This window comes from Lutra lutra, chromosome 3, assembly GCF_902655055.1.
Source record: "Lutra lutra chromosome 3, mLutLut1.2, whole genome shotgun sequence".
Lineage (NCBI taxonomy): Eukaryota > Metazoa > Chordata > Mammalia > Carnivora > Mustelidae > Lutra > Lutra lutra.
Window position 1 is genome coordinate 147,658,567 of NC_062280.1, and position 24,605 is coordinate 147,683,171.

Genomic DNA, 24,605 nt, shown 5'->3' on the forward strand with positions numbered 1-24,605 from the left:
ATTATAGAACCATTTCAAAGTTTGCAAACACATATTGAAAGACACACTGTACAATTACGCTACGGGCTGTGGGCTTCTGCCTGTATGGTGCCCAAGGAGGTGGACAGGTGGATAGGCATACACGGGTTGTGGGACTGTTAGGGCACAGAGGACAGTGTGGAGAAGGACTGTGAGAGTCCAGAGGAATAAAAGCATCCTTTGGGAAATTCAGGAGCAACTTCTAGAAGGTAGCATTTTAGGATGGCTCCCTTCCTGTGCAGATAACTTGCAGTTTGTCCCAAATTAAAGCTGGAGATTTCACTAATCCAGCCTCCTTATCTTCTCGTCCACAACTGACAATTCTAATATTTAATCTCTACACAGATGGTTATACTCACAAAACTTCCATTTAAAGGAACATGTTTGGAAATTTTAAAATTCCTTTGAGATGAAAAAAAAGTCTTTTCAGCCTCTCTCCAGAATAACTTTCATACAGCTTCTACTTTCTTCAACTTCAAGCAACTCCCGTATTCTCAGACAATATATTCTAATCTCATGTTTCTGAAATAAGATAGAAGCTTCCAGAATGCAGCTCTTCCAGATGGGCCAGTGATTAGTGTATTCTACTTCGACCTGGCAGCAGGGGTGGGCTCTAGGATGGGGTGTTTCCATTGTCACAAGCTTCAGTGAGTATGTATTTACATGGGTAGATTGTTCGGGTGTTACAAAGAGTTCCCATGTCAACTATCACTTAACTCCCTTATTTTCAATTCAGCACCCCAACTGCTATCCTTTCTGCCTGAAATCTCCAGTCTTCTGTACTGAGCAACTCTTAGGCTTCCTTCGGGATTCTTCTTGGGCATTTCCTCTTCCAGGAAACTTTCCCTGAAACTATCCCAGGCTGTCTTGACGCCCAGCCTTAGGAGCCATTCCAGTATATCCCACTGACACACTGTGCTTACCCCTGGCCTGGCACTCCACCCACTCTCTGCACTGACTAGTGAAAACAGACCTACCTCCTCCTACAAGCCGATGAAAACTCCCCAGGGTACAGGACTGAGTCATGAGTCTTTGCATCCTTAGCATCTTGCGGAGGGCCCAGCTCACAGTCTGTGCTTGCTGAAAACTACTAGAGGCAAGGATGCTGTCTGACAGGAAAGGATGAAAGGGAAGCAACTGAAGGTTCATCTAAGTTATATATGGTTTTAAATTTAAATTCAAAAGACTTTTGGGGCATCACGGTGGTGCCATTACATGTCCGACTCTTGGTTTCAGCTTAGGCCGTGATCTTAGGGTTGTGAGAACAAGCCCTGTGTTGGGCTTTGCACTCAAGAGGGAGTCTGCCTGGGACTGTCTCTCCCTCTCCCTCTGCCCCTCTATCCGTTGCCCACTCTCTCTCTTTCTCAAATGAGTAATTTTTTTTTTTTTTTTTTTAATTTCAAAAGACTTGCTACAAAAAATAGCTTGGACAAACACTTTCAACTCCTTTTGCCAATTTATTTTTTTGCCCCCATTATCTCTCAATTACGTATTTCTGTTTCTTCTTTATTTTCCATTCTAAGTATTATCTCTTCACTTCAGCCATGGGATTTCAAGGGTAACACCCTTACACTTTCCCATCCCTGCTCCATGACCCACAGTCTGTACCTCTCTATCCCTGTTTTATGATACATGCTTCCCCCCAGACCCCCGCAAATTTGTGCTGGCATTCTGGTTAGACCAGCATTCAGGTTCCATATGACACTCTCTAAAATGTTATCAATCAGAAGAACCACGTACTGTATTTGAATTACATTTCTGCTAGTCACCCCCTCATTTTCTGGGTGAAGAAAGCGAAGAGAAAATAAATAACTTTAGCCAAAACCATTTTGCCTGTTAGAGTCAGAACCAGGGTCAAAAGCCACCCTCCTAATTCCCAGTAAAATGGTTTTTCCATGACATCAAGCTGCCTCTCAAAAAACATTTCATTTTCAATTTAAAAAATCTTAGTGACCCCATCTGAAGAAAAGCCAAGCGTTTATGTGACTCTATCAAAATATTCTTTACACTTAACTCTGGTTTTAGTCAAATTGATCCCTGGTGACAGCTTATATTTCTCGTCAACTAGAACCGAGATAAATGTAGATAAGGGCCCAAGTAAAAAACGTAGAGCTAGAAAGAATTTCATCTGGTTTTTCGTTTTGAAGATGAGAGGACTAACGCCCAGAAAGGTTAAAATGACTTGCTGAGTGTCACACAGTGAGTTTGGAGCCCCATGGGGCTGAAATTCCAGTTTACCTCAGAGCCTGCACTCACTTGGTAGTGCACCCCCGTCCCCTCAGACACCACTCACCTCCTCGAAGGCACCTTCCTTTTATAAAATCTCTCTTAGGCATGCCTCAGCTTTAAACTTACTCTCTACATTAAACTGACTCATCCCCCAGAAATGACGTTAAAACCTGTCAAAGTAAGTCAAAAGCAGGGTATAAATACACTTCTTAAAACCAGGGTTCTGTTAAGCAACCTCACATGACTGCACATAGAACTCCATGCTGTGTGGGGACCAGGAATACAGTGATGTCAGCAGGAGAGAGACAGGAAAACATTCCTAAGTGTCAAGAAGAATTAGTGTCATGAATAGAAGACAGTACCAACCCTGGGAGGGCAGAGAGGAAGGACTGGCTGCCCCCTCGCACTCACCCCAGCTCACCCCCAAGGCCCCGGGTCAGAGTCCCTGTGGAGTGTGGTCTCTCCTCTCCCCTTCTGGGTGATCCCCTTCATTGCCTGTGACCCTGTCATGTCACTCTTGGAAACACACACAACTTCATGCTGCCTCTTGCCCTTGACCTCCAGGCTTCACAAGAACTGGAGCTGCCGGGGGAATCCTCAGATCCCAGCCGCAGAGCGAGGTGTAGGGAGAGAGGGAACCTCGGGAGGCAAGCGCAGAGGGAACTTGCTGGAACAGCATCCGGGGCTTTTGTCTTTGGGGGAGTATGAGTTTTGGGGTGTAAATGGAAACCATTGAAAAAAAGCAAGAAAACTAACACAAAGGAGAAGATGACAAACTCACTTGGGTCTGATTATGTAAGCCCGTAATTAATTATAGTCATTATTAGGAATCATTTGTTTGTATGTAATTACTATGTAGCTTAGTATCCATGATATAGGACATAATTTGTGTACATACAGCTCTGGCCAAATTTCATTAGAAAGTTTTACCCATTGGTGTTTAGTGGTCTTAATGTTGCTCACATAGTAGGCACAAGTTAAAAGAATGTTTTGCAAAAAGCAAGATCCAATAGTATTCTTTTCTCCTGCCCCAGAGTTCCCGCTTTGCCACTTGCCTCCGCAAGTCCCAGGAGAGCAGTTACCTGGTTCCTAGATATCCTAGATATCCCTGTGCCTTCCTAGATATCCTGGAGCCATCCTGCTGCTTTGAAATGAGCATCTATGGTCATTTCATGCGTGCATGAAGGTGGCACGAAGATGCTGTGACCTAGCCCTGCCCTCTGGGTGTTTGCAGCCTAGAATCCGTACTGTGTGCCTCTCTGGCCACGTATTCCAACACGCCCCCTGTGGGGATTCACGCGTTCACTGCAATGCTGTTTATCACACAAAGAAACATTTTCTTTTAAACATGTACACATACATGAATGTACTATAATAAAAGTGTCCATCACAGTCACTTAGCGTGTGTTTTGCCCACGTACACTCTCAGCCCACTTGAGCCAGCATAGCAGCTGGGAGCACTCCCTTGACGCCGTGAGCTTGGGAGCACGAAACCCTAAGTGTTCAGCTGTAAGCAACACACTGCTCTATCTTCAGCTCTGTGTGTGTGTGTGCGTGCGTGTGTGTGTGTGTGTGTGTCTGTGTGTGCGCACACGCACACGCGTACATGCACAGGGCATCTAGCGTCTCTCTCCTTGACCTCTCTTTATGCCATTATTTTGCATTCTCGGATTACTACCTTTGACCCAGAGTAGCTGTCAAAAGTGTGTGAGAACAGTGGGTCCTGTTGGAAGCAAAGGAAGACCACACTGCTGGATGTTACAGCTCAGGTTCTACCCGAACTCCGTGTGCCTGAGGAAATGGTTCAGGAAGCGCAGGGTAAACATCAGTAGGCGATGTGTTATAAATATTATTATAGCCTCAGAGGAGGACCCAACCGCTGTATGGATAACCGGAAGAAAGGGCATTTGCGTTGGACTGCAATCCGTGTTTCCGAGAATTTTTAGAACCTGGGTCGTACTAAAAGCGTGTATTGCTTCCATCCACTCTAGTAGCATGGCTGGCTTTTGTACTTTCCTTCCTTTTCCTTAGTCACACAACCCCTTGGAGAATTCTGTTGACCCGGAAAGCACAATAGCTTTAAAAATCGCCAAATAGGTTTGGTGTCTTAGAACACAAAAGTTCAGTCTAAGACTGAAATCCCCTGGCCAGGAAACATCACACGAGATGGTTTCATGGCAATAATGATAAAAGTACGTAGTGGTAGCTATCTCTCCCCAGGGCTCCCTCATATAGACCAGAACCGAAGCATTTGCACGCACTTTGCTGTAGTTGAGGTAACCTTTTCCTTGACTGTGGAAGCCTGATGGCCAGGCTTCAGTTGACTCTAGTGTTGTTGGATGTTAACCTTTTGAGAGCTCCTGAAGATTAAAGAGGCAAAAATAGAAAGGATAGAATATATAAAGACCTGCTGGTTTGCCCCCCCACCCCCACGGCCTGAATTTAATTAGCAGCTATTTCTGGGGGAACGCTGTAGAATGTGCTCACAAGTGGCAGCAAGAAGGACGTGTTTCCGTGCCAGTCAGCTGTGGCCATGCCAATTATTTGTGGTTTCTTAACATGTGTTTTTGACACTCACCTACACAACGGTGGTAACATTTGGTTTCCCTTAAAGATTTGTTTGTAATTGCAGCCTTTATCCCCTTGATCCCGTCCTCTCTCTTCCATAGTCTCACGTTTTCCAGAAGTCTCCTTCATCTTTTGTTTCTATTTGAACTGAAGTAGAAGAAAGAGAGGAATAAATACTCTAGGGAAAGTAACAGGTTGTTCTGGACGGATTCTGCAGCCTTGTAATTTGATTTCGGATAGCCATTCCAAGAGCTCTATCTGGGTGGGAGAGCAAGGAGGCCACTACCACAGATTCAGAGGCCACGGGAGGGAGTCCTCCCAGGCCCAGTGAAAGGTTCAGCCAGAAATTGAGCTGAGGCCTCACAGGGATCAGAGTCAAGCGGAGGGAGGAGCAGGGTCAGGATGTAAGAGCACACAGAGCCAAGAGGGCCATGTGTTCCCTGCCTCTGTTAGGAGACGGCCTCTGCTGCCCAGCAGCTGGGCCCTGCTGTGCTGGTTGCCACAGCAGCATGGGCCGGCAGGAGAGAGCCAGGAAGAGTCTAGCAGACACACAACTGACCGCTTATTGTGGAGAGGTTTGTACACGGAGAGTTAAATTCAGATTCTGTTGCGGGCAGTCTCCCACATGTTCATTTAACATATTTATTAAGCATCTATGATATTTAAGGATATATGTCTCAGCCACTGTGCCAGCTACTGCTGTCAGATAACAAAATGCAAAGTAAAATAATAAACTGATACTTTAGCCCACGTCAGTGAAATCTTTAAAATGTCCTTTCTTTTAATCTAGCAGGGTATTTTTGTTGCATAATAGTAGACTTAGGAAAAGAGTCATTTCGGTAAGAAAGTTCTTTGTCAGAAGCTGTAAACTCAAATAAAGAAGTAACAGAGGAAGTATATAGGTATGTGTTCCAGAATGTCCTATCAGATAGAGGAAGGGAGGTGTTTTAGATTTATCATTTCAGACGTTTTAAAAATACTTACCAAGCATATCACTGTGCCAGGAAGCAAAATACACTTACATTTCTAGGAGTATTCAAGCAGAAAGGAGGAAGGTGAGACAGAGTTGGTTGTCTGGGGAGGTGGGCAAAGAGTCTAGCCCAAAGTCAGGAGAAGAGGGAGTGCTGATTGACGTGAAGAGAAGCCCACGAGAAAGGATAGGAACACTTTCTATGCCAGAAGAGTCCATCCACTCCATCAGAGCAAGAGCTCTGAGAACCACCTATTCTGCTTCTTACATGTAATATGACAATCACCCCAACAGGCATTTGTCTCCAGGACCAGGGATAAAACCTAGTACACCCCCTCCCCCTCCCCTGACCCATCCTCTCCAGCTGCCGCCTCTGCCAGCTTGCTCATTTCTAGACTTTCAAACAAAGGAAAGACCTGATTTCTCAGTTTGTGTGAAAGGCATTTAGAATGTGAATGCCCTTTGGGGTTAATTATTTAGTGTGAATGAATATCCACTATGGTGTAATTTTTTAATATTCATGATCACAAATCAGATCCTTCCCTGCTTTGTAAAAATGAAGAGGGATTAAAGAGGGCAGGAGGGGGCGCCTGGGTGGCTCAGTGGGTTAAAGCCTCTGCTTTCGGCTCAGGTCATGATCCCAGGGTTCTGGGATCAAGGCCCGAATCGGGCTCTCTGCTCAGCGGGGAGCCTGCTTCTCCCTCTCTCTACCTGCCTCTCTGCCTACTTGTGATCGCTCTCTGTCAAATAAATAAATAAAAATCTTTAAAAAAATAAATAAATAAAGAGGGCAGGAGGCCATGGAGTATTTGAAAGCCGATGTTGCCATCAGCCAGGGAAGACCTGAAGATGATTTGCACACTTGACGGTTTGCCAGAAATTAAAATCGGAACACATAGAAGGTACCCAAGGACAAAGGCATTTTTGTCATGCATCTCATTATAGAAGCTACGTGTTATTTATGAAAACTGGGTGAGAGTCAGCTTTTTTTTTAAACACAGCTGTCTTCATATGAAAGACCATCATTCCTAGGGACATATTGAGGTGACTTCCATTGTATCTAGGAAAGACATTTCTAATCTGTGAGTTAGAGTGACCTCAGACAGTAATATGTTTGAGGCAGGTATGTTCAGTACCTTATTATGGCCTGTGTCACCCTATACTGTGACTTTGTTCCCCTTTATACGGTATCTTTCTAGAAGCAAAGATCCTGTTTTATGTATCTCTGTTCCCCAGTGAGTAGCAGATGTGCCATAACCATATGCAGAAATGTTTGGATAAGAGAATGGATAAATCCATTCCATTGCCCGCTAACCAATCAAGAAAATTGTAGGCAACCATAATAAATAGGATTTCTGTGCTGGTATTATTATAACAATTTTGATGTCCAAAAATGCAAAGAATGTCTTCTTGTTAGAAATAGGACCTGCTCCAAAAGGTCAGGACAGTAGCTTCTGCCCTGCTGCCTGTCATTCATCCTTCAACACATGGGTTTATTAGTCCGCATGCAGTTGGCACCCGGTAGCAGAAACTGACGGTAGCTTGAACTATCTGGATGTTTATTATTTGCTTATGTGGAAGACCAGAGTGAAGTGACTCCCGGGCTGGTTCAGCGGCTCCACTGTGCCATCCAGGAGATAAGCTCCTCCATCCTTCCATCTACCACCTTTGTCTCATTGCCACATGGTTACCAGATGTAGGCCGTAGCTCCGTGCATGACATCCCCGTGTTTCCCAAGGCAGTGAGTGTATGTGTGTCGCAGGGGAGAGCAGGGCGGTCCTTCCAGAGCAGCAAGAGAGCTCTTCTCTTCCCAGAAACCTCCTCACGGCCCTTCTCTCCCATCTCAGGTCACATCCCCTTTCCCTAAACTAGTCACGGGCAGAGAGCAGTGGGATTGCTGTGCTTAATTCCATTCAACAATGATTCATCTGACTTCTGTTTAGGAAGAAGAAAGAGGGGTGCCTGGGTGGCTGTCAGTGAAGCGTCTGCCTTTGGCTCAGGTCACAACCCCAGGCTCCTGGGATTGAGCCCCGCATCAGGCTCCCTGCTCGCTGGGAACCTGCTTCTTCCTCTCCCTATGTTCCTCCCCTCCCTTGTGCACTTTCTCCCTTTCTCTTTCTCTCTCTCTCTCAAATAAATAAAATCCTTTTAAAAAAAGAAGAAAAAGAAGAAGAAAGAGGGCGTGGATGTTGGGTAGGCAGCTAGAAATATCTGCTGGACCACACCTAGTCTCCAGCTGGAAAATGAGAATCAGCTCTGTTGTCCCGTCCTACCTCCAAGAGCTAACTTTTCTTCCAGGATTATATTCTGGCTATTTATATCATTTTATTGATGGTTTTTAAAAATCCTGAACTTGAGGAGGAGCCTAAAATACATAAGCCTTGCCCAGAATTACAAGGTTTTAGTGAGTCATGTCCCTTCCCAGTTCTGACTTTGGGTTGCTTTACTCCGGAACATTTTTATGAGTTATATTTTACAAGTTCCATGTTTTTTTTTTTTTTTTTTCCATTTGAATTCATATGTAAGTGGATTTCTGGGATTATGGTTCTTAGGATTATGGTTCTTAGGATTTCAGTACCCTTACCTAAAAGGAAGTAGATGTGTCAGCTACGAGAAACACATCAAGGTCTCAGCACATACATCAATTTGCACCAAAAGTTGTAAGGATCTGGGGTGCCTGGATGGTTCATTTGGTTATGTGTCCAGCTCCTGGTTTTGGCCTAGGTGCTGATCTCAGGGTCCTGATCTCAGGGTCGTGGGATTGAGCCCCTTGTCAGGCATCACACAGCCCGGAGTCTGCTTAAGACTCTCTTTCCCTCTACTCCTGCCTCCCAAAATAAATTTAAAAATCTTTAAAGAAATTTTGTAAGGGGGGGCATCTGGGTGGCTCAGGGGGTTAAGCCTCTGCCTTCAGCTCAGGTCTTGATCCCAGGGTCCTGGGATTGAGCCCCACATCAGGCTCTCTGCTCAGCAGGGAGCCTGCTTCCCCCCTCTCTCTGCCTACTTGTGATCTCTCTCTCTCTCTGTCAAATAAGTAGATAAAATCTTTAAAAAAAAATTTTTTTTGTAAGGGTCCATGATAGTTGTGGCATGGGGAAAATTTTGATCTGTTTAAATGAATATAGTAGTGTCGATTTCAATAATTGGAATGATTCACTTAAATTCTTTCTAGGTGAAACCAACCCTCAAAGGAAATGCATTCCAAATCCTCAACACATACTTCAAAGTATTCAGCGGTTTATCAACTTTCAGAATGACCAGTGGCTCATGTCTGTCTGTCCCCAGGAAACAAGCTTCCTGGAATGATAGGCCTTCCCTAATATCTGTTTCAGTTTCTCTCCTGGTTTGGATTGTCTTAGACTTCCTGACTTGGACCTTTTATGAACTGTTATTAGTTCATGTAGGAGATTCCCCAAAATGCCTTTGAAAACCCTTTGGCAGATGCGCTAGACAAATATATTCCTATGAGTATAATGGCATTCATAAAATGACACAAAATTAGATAAACCTCCAAAATGCCTTTTTTTTTTTTTTTTAACTAAGAGTCCTAGGATTTTGTGGTATATATTTCTCTGGAATAAATCAGGTTTGGGCTGATGATTGTTTTTGTCAAGAATTTGTCAATTTTGAGACACCTCTAGATTCCCACTTGGGATTAGTCCATGGCTGCCTTGTTGTTGGCAATGTAACCAATGCCCTTTCCCAGCAGATGGCCTGGGAAGACACAGGTGGCAAAGAACATTCCAGTTCCTTTCTGCCCAGAGGTTTCATAGCCAATTTTCTGCCTCCTTGTTGGCCCATTATAGCTGTCTTCGCAGCTCCAAGAGCATGATTTCAGAAGTCACTGAAAGGGGCAATTTGAGGGGCTTTTTCTTTTGTCTTATGCCATCATTTTTAGTATTTGTTCTTTTCTTTTTTTTTTTTTTTTAATTTGATAGAGACACAGCAAGAGAGGGAATACAAGCAGGGGGAGTGGGAGAGGGAGAAGCAGGCTTCCTGACAAGCAGGGAGCCTGATATGGGGCTCGATCCCAGGACCCTGGGATCATGAGCTGAGCCGAAGGCAGACGCTTATCGACTGAGCAACCCAGGCACTCCTTAGTATTTGTTCTTAAAAGGCCCTTTGCTTACACCAGAATATCTGGATTGTAGGAAATGTCTAAAGAAGATAACTCATTTTCGATTAAAATAAAGTGACTAGACACATAGAATTTACTTTCTGTTTTTCTTCTGAAGTTCTTTTATTTATTTTTAAACAATGTACCTGAATATACACACACATGCATGCACACATACACATGCACATGCACGCACCCCAAGGTGAGGAATGATGCTTAGAACGGTTATTGAAACAATGCTGTCATTGCTCAGACCATTTTTGGAGCTTCATCTTTTAGAATTGGCCTAAAGAAAAGTCACAGCTCTTATAAGTAAACTAGTCTCATTATTGTATAAGCGTACCTGGTTTTGACTAAAACCCTAGCTTGATCACGGTATACACCAGATTTGGAATCAGAGCATCCTGACACTAGGTGGGATGGTAGAAATCATTTAGTCCAACCCCCTTAGTTCCTGATGAGAAAGTTGAGGGCTAGCAAAGTTAATTAACTTGCTAAAGAGTACATAACAAGTTAGCAGATATTTTACACCAGACATCAACTCTATCCTCTGGCTGTTTATTAAAAATCAAATTTAGTTTTAACACATCGTTGCCACCATTAAAGATATTAAAGAATCTTTCACTGTCTACGGGACTCTGTAGATCCTTCCAGAAGCAGTCCAGAAGTGTTTTGAGCAGTGATGGTATTGTTGTAATCAATGCTTCTTTTAAAAAGCTTATATTCTTATTATAGTAAATATATCTCTATATTTAAGTTCCATTATATTTGTTTTAAAAAACCGGTTGGACTGTAGTTATAAATTTTATATAAATTTCTCAAATTAGCAACAGAATAAAACCCTACCCCAGTTCTTTTTTTTTTTTAAGATTTTTTTTATTTATTTATTTGATAGAGAGAGATCACAAGTAGGCGGAGAGGCAGGCAGAAAGAGAGGGGGAAGCAGGCACCCCGCTGAGCAGAGAGCCCGATGCAGGGCTCAATCCCAGGACCCTGAGATCATGACCCGAGCCGAAGGCAGAGGCTTAGCCCACTGAGCCACCCAGGCGCCCCCTACCCCAGTTCTTAAATGTTCCTTGTTTTTGTCATTTCTCATGGAGAACATCTGTAGGATGCTACAGAGAGCTCCAAACACTATGTACTGGGCTGAAACAAGCTTGTCCTTGTGCTGGGCTATCCAGTGAAATAACCACTACCCACGTGTGGTTATTTAAATTTTAAATTTAAATTTATATATGAAATTTAATTTTAATTAAAATTTAAAATTCAGATCCTCAAGTACTCAGTAGCCACATTGGACTAATAGCTACCATATTAGACACCGTAGATGTAAACATTTCCGTCAACACAGAAAGTTTTATCGGTTAGTGCTGGTCTAGAATTCTTACAGCCAATATATGTATTTTAATTTACTGCTTATCTGTTATATTACCTCTGGACAAGTTAGAAAATGAGGACAAGTTCTAGGAAAGTTTTTTTTTTAATATTTATTTGTTCTCTAGATGTTTCTAGCTATTCTGCATAGTTTAATTTTTAAAAGGAGAAAATACTTATTTTGACCCATTTTTAGCCATGATTATGTGTGAGGAATTCATATCAATTGTCATGTCCTGATAGCTAACTTTTCTTGAAGTATGCTAAAATTGTGGCCAAAACTCTGTTAGTGTTGCCAAAGCTATTAGCAGAGATCTCTTTATGATGTTGTAACTTTTGAAATTAACTAGTCTGGACAGAGACAAAGGAAGTTATGTTGAATTCATTCTTAATAGCCATTTATTTGCAAAGACTCCAAATTACTTGCCTACCTTCATTAATCCAACACCTAGAATGAAAGTCCAGGCACAAACAAGGAGTGGGTCAGTTCTAAGAGTGATCTGGCATCAGGCTTTGGGTCCATTTGCAAGCCCCCGGTTCTGCCCTCCATAGTTAGAGAGCAGTGACCAATCCCCAGTGGCTTTCGTAGGCCTCGCAGTACTTCGCATGATGTCCTGCCAGTGTGTCTTCTCTAAGTGTTATTGGACAAGTAAAGGAATATTTGATCTGGTCTGCCCTGAAAATCATTACAGTTGACAGCCGGCTCTTAGGATTCATGAAGTGGGACTGCTTTGAGTTCTTTTTATTGTCAGATGACATCTACTGGAGTCACTTAGTAGGGCTGGAATTCTTGGGTGATTACCAGTCCTTTTGGTGAATCTCTGCCGAATGCAATTAATGACCAGTGAGCCAGAGGCTTTCACAGAGGAGGCTAAAATACGGCTTATTCTGTTTGCCATTACAGGAACAGTAAATCCAGTTCTAAAGTAAAGCTGAATTAGGAAAGCTACAAAATACCATAATAAAATTACAGAGGGTCTGGAAAATAAATAAGCCGTCTTTCGTGTCTCTATGTATAGCTATGTCACTGAAGCATACATAGATACATTTTCTATTTTTCTTTTCCATATATTTTATACAAAGTATTTCTCAGAAGAGTGGTATTTCTTCAAAAATTAAATAGGTAAACATATATCCTCTTACTTGTCTGCAACAGCTGGGCAGTGACCCTTCTAAACCATCTGGAAGGTGTTGGTCTCTGGTGAGATCCACTCTCCCTGCTTCTGGTAGGTATTGTTCCTTGTGTAGATCCTGGAGGTATGTTCTGCACCAGGAAAATTCTGAAGCTGTAACTCAGTCCAGTTTCTTCTCTTTTTAAGGAATTTTTTAAAAAATTAAATGTCTCCTTCCCAACTAAATGGATGTTAAACCTGATAAAAGTCTTTGGCCAGACACCAACAGCATCTACTGTGTCCTGTGCCTGAAGTTAGAACTTACCTTAAGGGTTTAGGAGAAAAGAATTCTTTCTCTCCTTGCAGTTTCTGGTGTTGGACATGAGTGATAATGTCTCAATCCTTCATTTGTAGATAACAATCAACAGAGACAGCGGTGAAGACGTGAGCTCCCCCAAACACGGGAAGGAGGACCCAGACAATATGCCCCACGTGGGCGGCAATACGTGGGCTGGAGGAACAGGTTGGTAGCATGGGCATCCTCAGGGTCGAGCGTCCTGAGACTTCCCAGGCCCGAGGACACTGCACACCACCTCTGAGAAGGCTCAAGGACCACTTGCCTTCCCTGCCTCCCCGCTTAGTCAGCTGGACTGTGCCTTTGCCCTGCATCCTGGCATGATATCAAGGCATGGAAAAACTTTGGCCTTTGGAGTCCTACAGACTCTGCCACCCTGTGACCCAAGACTGTTCTGATCCTCCCGTCATTGCCACATCAGGAAAAGGGGAAAATGATAGCTGCCTGACAAGGTTGTGATGAGGATTACACGAAATTATGATCGTAAAGTGCTGAGCACGGGACCTGGTCTGGAGAATGTGTTTTTTAAAAATGTTAAGCCCTGGGGCACCTGGGTGGCTCAGTGGGTTAAAGCCTCTGCCTTCGGCTCAGGTCATGGTCCCAGGGTCCTGGGATCGAGCCCCACATCGGGCTCTCTGCTCAGGGGGAGCCTGCTTCCTCCTCTCTCTGTCTCTGCCTGCCTCTCTGCATACTTGTCTGTCAAATAAGGAAATAAAATCTTTAAAAAAAAAAAAAATGTTAAGCCCTTCCTTTAAATTCCGTGCCCTTGGGATCACGCCGGCAGTCTATAGTAAATTCTTTCTTGAGCAGCTGACTTGGAAAAGAAATGGGCCTTGCCTTCTACATCTCAGAAGTGAGTATGTTGAGGATGCAGGATTTTGAGATAAGAGAGTGGGCTGCAGTTTGAGCCAACGGCTGTGGCCCATTCCTTCCTCTTGGCTGCCTGGCGGGAGCAGTGTTCCCATGCCTGCTGTCTTCCTCTTTCCTCTGCGGCAGCTGGGACAGACACATCTACTGGGCTGCAGGAATAGGGCCAGACTGTGTGTGCACTGTCTGATCTTATCTCGGCTGGGAGCCGTGTTGGCCCCAGTTCCATACTTCACCTTCCCTGAGGATGCTGTGTGCCTCTTGGTCTTGACAGCCTTGGGAGGAAATGGGTCTCTGTGCTGAGACAATGTGCTATCAAAAAGGCCTGGAGACTTCTTGCCTATTCTGTTTATTCATCAAGCATCAGCTTTAAAGAAAGCGTATTTTTAGAAATGTCCTTTGATCTTGAAATGAGTGTCAAGCCAGCAGGACTTAATCCATATGGAATGCATTGTGGAACGAGTTGGCCAGATGTAGGTTTTTTCCCAGCGGTAGACTACTCTGGAGCAGAGGTTCTCGCTTTTTATTCCATTTGAATCTATTAGCTCACCTTGGTCCAGCTTGAAGATCCTGCTTTTGTTTCCCTTGGCTTTTATTTTTCTATCGAATCTTTTTTGCTTCAAATTCTTTTTCGGTCTGCCATTCCCTCTCAGAATTCTCTATGTGGAACTTAGCTCTGACCCAAGTCACCTGATCCTTCTTTCATCAGCAGAGCACCTCCCTTGCTTATTCTCCCATATCTTTGGAGTTGATTTAGGGTGTTCAAGATTAGCTTTAAGACTATGCCTTGAAGTCTAGAACCCCTGACCAGCATTTTCATTTAAGTAGTACGAATTAAAGGCTCTGAGAAGCAGAGTTCATGAAGAGCTCCCCACTCACGCCCTCTCTGCCCCCTGGTGGGACCCTCTGAAGGTTCCCATGACTCATGCTGAATATCACTCATACCAGACTCTGAACAGTTGTGGGTACTTTCCTCTTCACCAAAACTGATGTCATCTCAGCACCCAGGAAATGTTAAGCGCTAATCTGTGACCCACCCATGCCTAAGAGGAACTTCCTATAGGAAGGGAGTCAAGTCACAGAAACAGCTTTTCTATCTCTGGAGCTCATTGTCATTGTCCAGTTTCTGGTCCCCTCTGCCTCCAGGCTGTCACTGAGTGAGAGCCAGGAATCATAGACGCCTGAGAAGGAATTTTCCACCCCTAATTTCTAAAGAAGAGTGAAATCAGATGTGCTCAAATCGAAGGGTAAACATATGATCATTAATAGGCTGTTCTCATGGTATTTCCCAGAAGGAAGTGACCTCCCTGACCCTGGTAAAGGAACCAGTGCTTACTGAGTTTTACTTTTAATTTATCACACCGATGAAGGCCCCAAGGGAGAAAAGATAAATATAACATCATTTAACCAAAAGCCTAAAAGCTTTCAAAATTTCCACTTTATGCAACTCAGAAATGACCTCATTCTCTGTGACCAGAAGTTGTCTAAATAATAATAATAAGAGCAACCACTTGCATAGTTCTCATTTTGCACCAGATACTGTTCTAAGCATTGTAGCCCCATGGCAATGCCAAGAAGTAAATCATGTTAGTATCTCCATTTTACAGCTGAGGAGACTGAGACACAAAAAAGTTAAGGTACTTCCTTCAAGGGCAGACAACTAATGGATGGGAACAGGATTCAAATTCAGGCAGTCCAGTTTAACTGTACAATGCTCTGCCATGTGACAGTAGTATACAACAATATGCTATGATATGCTACTGTCCCTCCAACATTGAGTTCTCTTCTCAGTGCCCACGTTGTGTGTAAATAAACAAAAGAAACTGACTGCTAGTATTTTAATCATTATAAAGCAGAGGTAATAAACTGGTAGCCCAGAGGCCAAATCTAGCCAATATTTGTATTTTGGGGGTCAGCACAGTACTTTAAAATAAGTTGAATTTGAAAGTATTGAGACAAGGCAAGCTTTGTCTAGCCAGCCAGAGTCCTCCTCACTTCTTAGTAGAGTATTGCCTACCTGGTCTTCCAGGCATTTAACTTATATTTACAATGTAAACAGTTTATACAATGTTATACAATGTATACTTACCAGCATGTAGATTTGAGTTTATATTGGAAAAGCTGTTCTGAAACTGACAGTATCCAAAGCTAACTATATCCTCTATCTGAGCATCTATCTCTTATTTTAGGGAAAAGTAAGGCAATATGTGAGGGATGTGGAGTGTTGCTCATTTAATTAACAAATGCATCCCAAGTTGTCTGTGATGTTTAAGCTGCTCTTATAGGAATAGATAAGATATAATCCCACCCACATAAGGTTAGTGAGAAAAGAATAAAATAAATATTAAAGGTAATAAATAGTGGTCAGCAAAGATCCCTGTGATGTGAAGTCATCTGGTGAGGTGTCCTGGAATGTGGACTGACCCTTGAAATATGGGTAAACTTTGGCTGGATGGAGAAGAGAAAAGGCACCTGAACAGGGGCATACCCTTTGTTTCCAGAAAAAGGCCATTTGAATATTTAATTACTCACTAGGTGCAGTTAACATGCTTTAGGAAACTGTTTTCAAACCACAATCTGACTTTTGTCTTGTGGCCTGGATGAGACTTACCATCTGGATTTTCCTGGTTTCCTTCCAGGGGGAAGAGACACCGCAGGTCTGGGTGGCAAAGGAGGTCCATACCGGCTGGACGCAGGCCATACTGTGTACCAGGTGTCAGAGGCTGAGAAGGACGCGGTTCCTGAGGAGGTGAAGAGAGCCGCCAGAGAGATGGGCCAGAAAGCCTTTCAGCAGCGGTGAGTGGCTGCCGCCGCTCAAGCAAGGTGGTCATGGTGGTGGGGAGAGGCAGCCGACCCCGGAGCAGCCCCAAGCCCTCAGGTTCTTCACCTTGCACAGCACGAACTGAGACCCATAGCGCCCACCTCCCCAGCAGAGACAGTGCAGTGAACATAATGCCTCGTTCTCTTTGTTTGACGTAATCAGTTCAGTGCATTGATCACACATCACTGAGTGGGAAAAGGAGCGGAGCCCATAAGAAAGGAAACCCGGAGACCGCTCTTAAGAGAAATTAAAGTTCAGATCCTTCCATCCACATCCATTCCTAGGCCCCAAAGGGAATTTAGAAAACTCTAGGCAAGGTTCCCTTCCTGCCCTCAGAAATCCTGTAGATGTGTGTAGGGAGCAGGACTCAAAAACACGTACACTCTTTAAGTGCCACAGTCACGTGGTAGGGAGGCCACGCCCCCTGCCGGTGTAGACACGGATAAGACAGTGAGCTGAGGCCTGAGCTCAGCCAGGCTTTGGATCTTCCAGGAAGGGAATCCTAAATGAGCAGGATAATAAGCACAGGGTCTGTGGCGGAGAGAGCCAGCTTGCCGATCCAGGAGAAAGGGTTCCAGCTGGGAGGTGGGGAGCGAGGTTGAACGTGGAGTCCCTGTCTATGGGTGGAGGCCTTGAAATGCAGAACCATGAGCCTGTGGCTTTTAGATGATCCGGAACCCATCTGGACCACTTGGATTGGAACCATCTAAAAAATAAGAATCCACATGGTGCTTTCACTAGACATTCACATGTGTTCTTTAGCTAAAAGCCAAAAATACCGAAGGCCCAACAATACCTCCTGCGGGAGTGAGGGAATTGGTAGTGGTTTGGGAGGCAGCTTTACGTTGTGCTCAATGGAAGGGGCTGGGTGCCCTTAGAAAAAAAGCATGCTTGTGTGTGTGTGTGTGTGTGTGTGTGTGTGTGTGTGTGTGTGTGTGTGTAAGTTCCACCCACGTAGAACATCTGGTATTACATTACACACTGTGCTTACACATCCTGCAAGTAAACAACACAGAACAATAGGGACAAGAATGCAGGCCCCTCCTGCCACACCCTCAGGAAAGCCAGGGAGCAGTGGGAGCCTCGAGTCTCCAGCAGGTAAATAAGGCAAAAGGGTCCCTCCCAGCCATTCTGCTGGCTTCCCAGGAGCCCTGAAACAATGTATTTACCCTCAGTGTGCCCGAGTTGGCTCTCGTGGAGATGGGTGACTTTCCTCTCTCCTCCTCCCAAAGAAGTTAGGGGACAAATACCTATGTTAAAAATGAAAGCAGTTTAAACTTCTCAAAAAAAAGTGGGAGGTATATGAAAGATCTTGTTAGAATTCGGAGACTGCTCAACATTCCTTATAAGCAGTGAAACATCCGTTTAGGGAAAGAAGTAAAACATGAGCTATGCCTCATTCTCCCATCCCCGACTGAGTTCCTAGGGTTGCCAGGCTCAGAGTGGTCTCAGTTTTTGCACAAGTGGACAGATATAGTGCTTTGACACACATAGTTCATGGGGAGGCAGAAAGACCTTTCAGTAGTGCTTGGGCACGAGCGTACAACCCCACCTCTGATTTCCACAGTAGGGATAAGGGACCTGGTTCTATGCACCACCGCCCCTGCGGTGGCGGGGGAGAAGTCAAGGAGCATTTCTGATAATAAGACAACTAAATTTAGTGGCTGTGGGAGAGGAAAGGGGAGAAACAGGGAGGGGAGTAAGAAAACCATACACATCTTCTAATTACTGCAGAGAAGAATCTAGTCCAAGTAAAAGAGAACACCATAAGGTGGTTGAAAGACAGGAGGTGAGCAGGAGTATGAAAAAGGGGAGAAGTAGTAAAAACACATGGAAATCCTGAGAAGCTCAGGGCACAGCAAAACACGGAGAGCAAAGAGGGTGCTTTCTACTTTCATGGAATAAATACTCCTGTTTGATGAGTATCCAGTTTAGTACTGCTGAAGAATCTCTTTAGCTTTTTATTATAAAACTTTTTATTTTATTTTATTTATTTATAAGAGAGAGAGCAAGCAGGAGGAGCAGCAGTAGAAGGAGAGGGAGAAACAGGCTCCCTGCTGAGCAGGGAGCCCAATGCGGGACTCGATTCCAGAACCCTGGGATCATCACCTGAGCTGAAGGCAGACGTTTAACTGACTGAGCCACCCAAGCACCCTGTTAGGAAACTTTTCAAACATAAATAAAAGGAAAGAGAAACATACAGAGAACCCTATGGACCTGTTCTTCTAGCTTCAAGAAGAAAATTCTGGCTCCACTCCCAGTCCCTCCCCCTGGGTTGTTTTGAAGCTAATCCAAGATATCCTGTCTTTTCACTGTAAATATCTTAGAGTATATCTCTGAAAGATAAGAACTCTCTAAAAAAAATAAAAACATACAATTCATCTATCATATCTTTAAAAAGTAATAATTCTTCACTATCATCAAAGAGTCTGTTTTAAAGCTCTTTTGCAACTCTCAGCATATGTAGAATGAGGTCAGGTCCCTCCTTTTGTGTCCCCTTTCTCCACGCTCCTTATCACTGTTTCACACTGTATTATTATTTGTATGAAGACTTGATTGCGTCTCCACTGACTTTTAGTCCCTTGAGGGCAGGGGATTTTGTTCTCTGATACATCCCAGCACCTGTACCTTGAACCCAGTGCATAGCAAACACCCATGCACACATGTGGAATGAATAATGCACACCTGAATACTGATGCTTTGTTCAGAGCCTGGCGGATACTTAATTCAGAAACTGGCTAAAACCAGACTGGGTAGGGGATGGCTGAAATGAGTGATGGGGATGGAAGAGGGCTCTTGTTCTGATGAGCACTGGGTGATGTATGGAAGTGCTGAATCACTATGTATTGTATACCCAGAACCAATATAACACCGTATGTTAACTAACTGGAATTAAAATAAAAACTTGAAAAAAAAAAAAAAAAACAACTGGCTGAAACCAGAGTGACAGCCAGACCCATCCATCAGTCTCGAGGTCCCCCATATTGCCTTAAAGAGCCTAATACTACTGATAGGCTCTTGTCATCATCAGAATAGCTTCTAGTTAGCATTCATTTGTGTCTGGATTCCAGTCCATACCTCTTCCCATACATCAAGAATTGACTGAAACCATACACCCAAAACTAATATTGCACTATTAATTAACTGGAATTTAAATTAAAACTTTGGGGGGGAAAAAGGATTAATTTGGGAAGACCCACAGAGGGAGACAGGCGTAAGACATGCAGAAAGCAAGACAGAAACATTAAACCAACAAAACATGAAGGAAATTGATGGTGAGGTATTTTCCGTGCCTCAAAGGGCGTTGGAGGTGGGCGCCAGCTCATGGAAGGTGTACCTATTACCATTTGTAAAACGAATCAGTCCTACCCATTAGGTCTCAGCTTAGGTTTGTTTTCCTCATAACTGATCCAAAATTATAGTATTTAAGTCTGACCTATAAGAAAAGTAAAATGAGAACCAAAATTCCCAGACTCTTACGTAACAATAAATATACCCTTTAAAAATATACTGTGCCAACAAAATGCAGTTAGTCCACATAGATTACTGGGATGTGAAGCAGCTGTGCCCTGTAGTTTTGATCAAGGTTAAGGCAGCAGAAAGACATATTTCCAGCTAGTCTTGTGGGCTTTGAGAGTATTAGCACCAGGAAGCTTATCTGATCCAGAGGCTAAAATTTCCTATTTTCTTTCCCCGTTCCCCACGTCAGTCTTCATCTTTCAGAATTTATCAGCTTCGAACACCTTGTAGGTGATCTTTCTGAAAGCTGACACAACCTGGAATATGATTTCCAGATTTCTTCATAATTAAAACAGCATGTGGTGTGTTTTTGGGTGCAACATGATCGCGCCAGAAGTAGCCTTATAAATGGGGCTGATTCTGATCTCACTACAAAGGCCAGTCTGCCCAAGGTGACCTACCAGCGACCTGACTCCTTTCCTGAGGCACGCATGTGTGTGTGTGTATTACCCCCACCCCTGCTAAGGACAAGCTATATCCACATTTTTTTTTTCTAACCTCCCTTTGGAAAAGTACTAATCTCCCTTCTTTGGGAAAGAGCATATTAGCTTCCTGTGTTTGACGGGGTGGGGAAGTAGCATATCCTGCAATGTTCATGGTGCCCAGCTTCTGTCAGCCTTGATACTTAAGACATAACTTAATCTAATGAAAATTTATAGAGAGGTTTAGGAGATTGCCTAAGCCAAACATAAGAGGTATTTTTAGGAGGTCAAGTCCTGTGCACGTATTCCTAGCTGTTCTTCAGAACAGAGAGTAAATTAGATTTAGAAGGGCCCCTTGGCGGGTCACCTTGGGAAACACCATTCAGCTATTATTTACCTTTTGATAGTCAGAGTTTTCAAAGTGCTATCTAACAGCGTTTAGGCATTGTGCTAGGAACTGGAGATTCAAAGAAAAAGTGAGACTATTTCTTCTCCCAGAGGGATAGAAGAGAAAATATCCATGTAATGAATCATATGTAGTAAATGTATTTTTCATTAAATTTTTTGTTTAGTTCTACACACACGCACATGCATATGTGTAGATCTGGATCTTAGTATAAAACATCCCTCTGTGGAAAATAAAGTTTGAAAAACACTGTGATAGAGGGAAATAGACATATCTTGCGAAAGCCATCATGTGTGGAGGTTTCGCAGTGGGTATCTACAGAAGAGTCATGAATGGAAATGATCAGTTTTACTGGAGGGGTCGAGCAGGACTTCAGGTGGAATCGTGCAAGCTGAGTTGGTATCAGCTGACCCCCTCCAGGTGGTAGGGCAGGAATTGCAGATCTGCCCATGGTGGTGTGGGTCTAATATCATGTGATGCTAACAAGCCACCAGCCCCCTGCCCTGTGTTGGCTGGATTCTCCCCAGTGCTTGGCCTGACACGGAGGAGTAGAGACCGTTCACTGCCATTCAGCATTTGGGGTTTCTGTTCCAGCCCAAGAAGATAGATCTGCATTTGAGATAAGAGTTTCAGGTATGGACCTGGGATTCATACCTTCCAACACTGCGTGCGTGCATACACACACGGCAGTTTAGAAGACTGTGCTTCTGTTGATGTACGTTCATTAGTGCCTGTCTGAGGATCAGCACCTTTACATGTATGGAAACTTACAGAAACACGTGATCAGATTAGTGTATTATGGCTACAACCCTGTAAAACCCAAGAGAGCCTCGTTCAGTGAAAGAACCTTCTCCTTATGATTGGTTTAAGATGCTGCATTTTAAATATTCCTGAGTCTTATTTTTATTTGAGTCATTCATTTAATTCCTTTTTGAGCTCCTGTTAAGTGCTAGGTACCATGCTGGGTGCTGTATGCTAACAATGAGACTCAGTCCTTCTCATAAAGGAGCCTTGCTGGGAAGACAGGCAGCCGATGGGTATAGCAGGGGAAGAAAATGCTCTGATAGCGAGAAGCACAACGGGCTATGAGACCTCAGAAGATGGATCTGGGATAAGTGCAGGCTTCCTCGAGGTGGTCCTCATTGATCTGACTCTTGAAGAGAAAGTGGGAATTACAGGCAAAGAGGCAGAGAAAGGAAGTTCCCAGTGGGGGAGCAGCCCAGGCAGGAGCCAGGAGGTGAGTGTGCCATGTTCAGGGGTCTCTAAGTGCACTGGCGGGGGCTGCAGTGGCAGCTAATGAGGAAGAGTGATGAGAAGGAGCACTGCGCTAGCAGGATAGGACTTCAGAGCCACAGTCACATGAAAACACAATTATCCTGTTAAAAGCACACAGCAACTTCAGAAGACTCTTGTATTCTCCATAGAAACACATTAAATTACATTCTCTGGGCCTGAACTGTTATCTTGGTCAACCAAATATCTGCCCTTGGTCTCTAAAGGCAACCCACGGAGCTCTTCTAGGAACCTGCCACATGAACTGACCAGCCGCCAGCACCGTGACACGTCTTTGGGATCCGGCAGTGGTTTGCCCTAGAGCTGACTCACTGGTTCATGAGAGCCGATGGTGTGCCTTTCTTTCCAAGTCAGTGCTCAGCGATCTTACTGTTAGTAGCTTGGAATTGATAAGGAGGGGAGTATCTACACCACAGAAATCAGCAAATACTATACATCAGGGCTATCTGGTTGTTTGGTTCACTTTGTTTTGTTTGTTCTAGAAGGCTCCCAGTTCACCATGTACCAGCCCACCACTGGACCTTTTCTTTCTTTGAAACTCCTAGCTGGAGACATTCCTTCTCGCCTTTTCTCCTCCAGGGCACCCTCAGTGTCCAAGGACCATGCTACAGTTCTGGCAGCAGATGAATGGAAGTAAAAGACCACATGCACATGATTTCAGCTGTTACCTTTTCTTCCCCCTCTGGTTTCAGGTTAAAGGAGATTCAAATGAGTGAGTATGATGCCACAACGTATGAAAGGTTCTCGGGTGCTGTCCGACGGCAGGTGCACTCCCTCCGAGTCATCCTGGATAATTTACAGGTAATCCTCCCACAGTGGACTAAGAAAATAATCTGGGTCCAAAGCTGGACCCATCCCAAAACTACTAGAGAAAGTTATCCAAACCCTAATCAGCCAGTCAGAAAATACTAATGCCAAAATGTTTGAGTGAGACTGTGGGTCACTCCATGGCCTTCTCAGTTGAGTTCTCCAAGGAAGAACATTTGACCCCACCTGTCCTGTCCAGAATAATTTGACCACAACTCTAGAAGACACTGGACTTCCCTGAATCCCCTCCTAGAAGATCTGTAAGCATCCCACCTTAACAAGAAAGTCACAGATAGAATTCTTGTCCTACAAATCATTTTACTGTCATGGACTAAAGAGACAGAGGAGCATTTTGGGTCATCCAGACCATGCACTCTCTGTGTCTCCTGGCATCTCCTCCTGTGTTCCCCCTACCCCTGCTTTGCCTGCCATTTTTTCAGTTTTAGACTGTGCTGTCTCAGAATCAGTTAATACTGCTCTTGCCCCCCCCCTTAAAATGCTAATTAAGATGCTTCAGGATTTCCCAAACAAAAGATTTGTTATTTGAAGAATTTGCTTTAAAAAAAAAAATCCATGGGCAAATTGTGTGAACAAAGTTAACATGGAATGATTGGATTTTTTTTTTTTTCCAGCAAAGACACTCACTGTACCAGTTCTTATCACCCTGGGCATTGAGGCAACTTCTGGGTGATTATAAGGGCAAGGCAAGAGGTAAAAAAGAGCCAAAATGAGTGGTTCACAGGAGATGAGGTTGGTGAGAGGCTGTGCTCATGCTAAGACTGAACAATGAGTACCTGAGTCAGTCATTCATTTTTGAAGTTCTTAACATTAGAGATAGAAAAATAAAATGCAGTCCCTCCTCTCAAAGAAGGAACTCGAAGACAAAGAGGCAAATGGTTTCTTACTTTCTATAGTGAAGTATGTGCACAATGCTTTGGAAGGCACAAAGGAGGGCTTCGTGGAGAATGTGATGCTTGAGTTCACACTTGAAAGATGCTAAGGATTTTCTAGATGGTTGAGGAGTCAGGGCGTTTCAGACATAGGACACAGGGTGTACAAGTCCAGGCTGTTCAGTGGGACTGAGAAGAGCCTGTGTGTGGTAGGAGACGGTGTCAAAGGAGAAGGCTATCAAAACCTTAGGGCGCCTGGGTGGCTCAGTTAGTTGAGCGTCCGGCTATTGATTTCGGCTCAGGTCATGATCTCAGGGTCTTGAGATCAAGCCCTGTGTCTGGCTCCACACACAGCAGGGAATCTGCTTGGAATTCTTTCTCTCTCCCTCTGCTCTGCCTCTGTCCTCTCTCTCTCTCTCTTTAATTAATTAATTAATTGATCTTTTGAAAAAAATCACAGAGAGCAGATCACAGTCTGGCCATGGATTCCATGATTACATGCAGACAACACAGAGTGTTACCCTGTGTACAAATGGGCCATCCGATGATTCACAGCATCAGAGAGGAATACGAGAATATATATATATATTTTTAATATTTTATTTATTTATTTGACCGACAGAGATCACAAGTAGGCAGAGAGGCAGGCAGAGAGAGAGGAGGAAGCAGGCTCCCTGCTGAGCAGAGAGCCCGACACAGGGCTCGATCCCAGAACCCTGGGATCATGACCCGAGCCGAAGGCAGAGGCTTTAACCCACTGAGCCACCCAGGTGCCCCGAGAATATATTTTTTTAAAGATTTTTTATTATTTATTTGACAGAGAGAGAAAGATCACAA

At 43.9% G+C, this 24,605-nt stretch overlaps 1 protein-coding gene across 6 annotated transcripts in view; it reads left to right on the forward strand.

Moving 5' to 3' along the window:
* Positions 1-24,605, forward strand: part of VWA8 (von Willebrand factor A domain containing 8) — a 339,288-nt gene that overhangs the window by 277,362 nt on the left and 37,321 nt on the right. For all 6 annotated transcript variants that reach the window (XM_047720038.1, XM_047720036.1, XM_047720035.1 and 3 more), the window contains 3 exons: positions 12,803-12,911; positions 16,250-16,406; positions 22,764-22,872. In XM_047720038.1, coding sequence (XP_047575994.1) covers positions 12,803-12,911; positions 16,250-16,406; positions 22,764-22,872 — 375 coding nt within the window. The remainder of the gene's footprint in view (positions 1-12,802; positions 12,912-16,249; positions 16,407-22,763; positions 22,873-24,605) is intronic.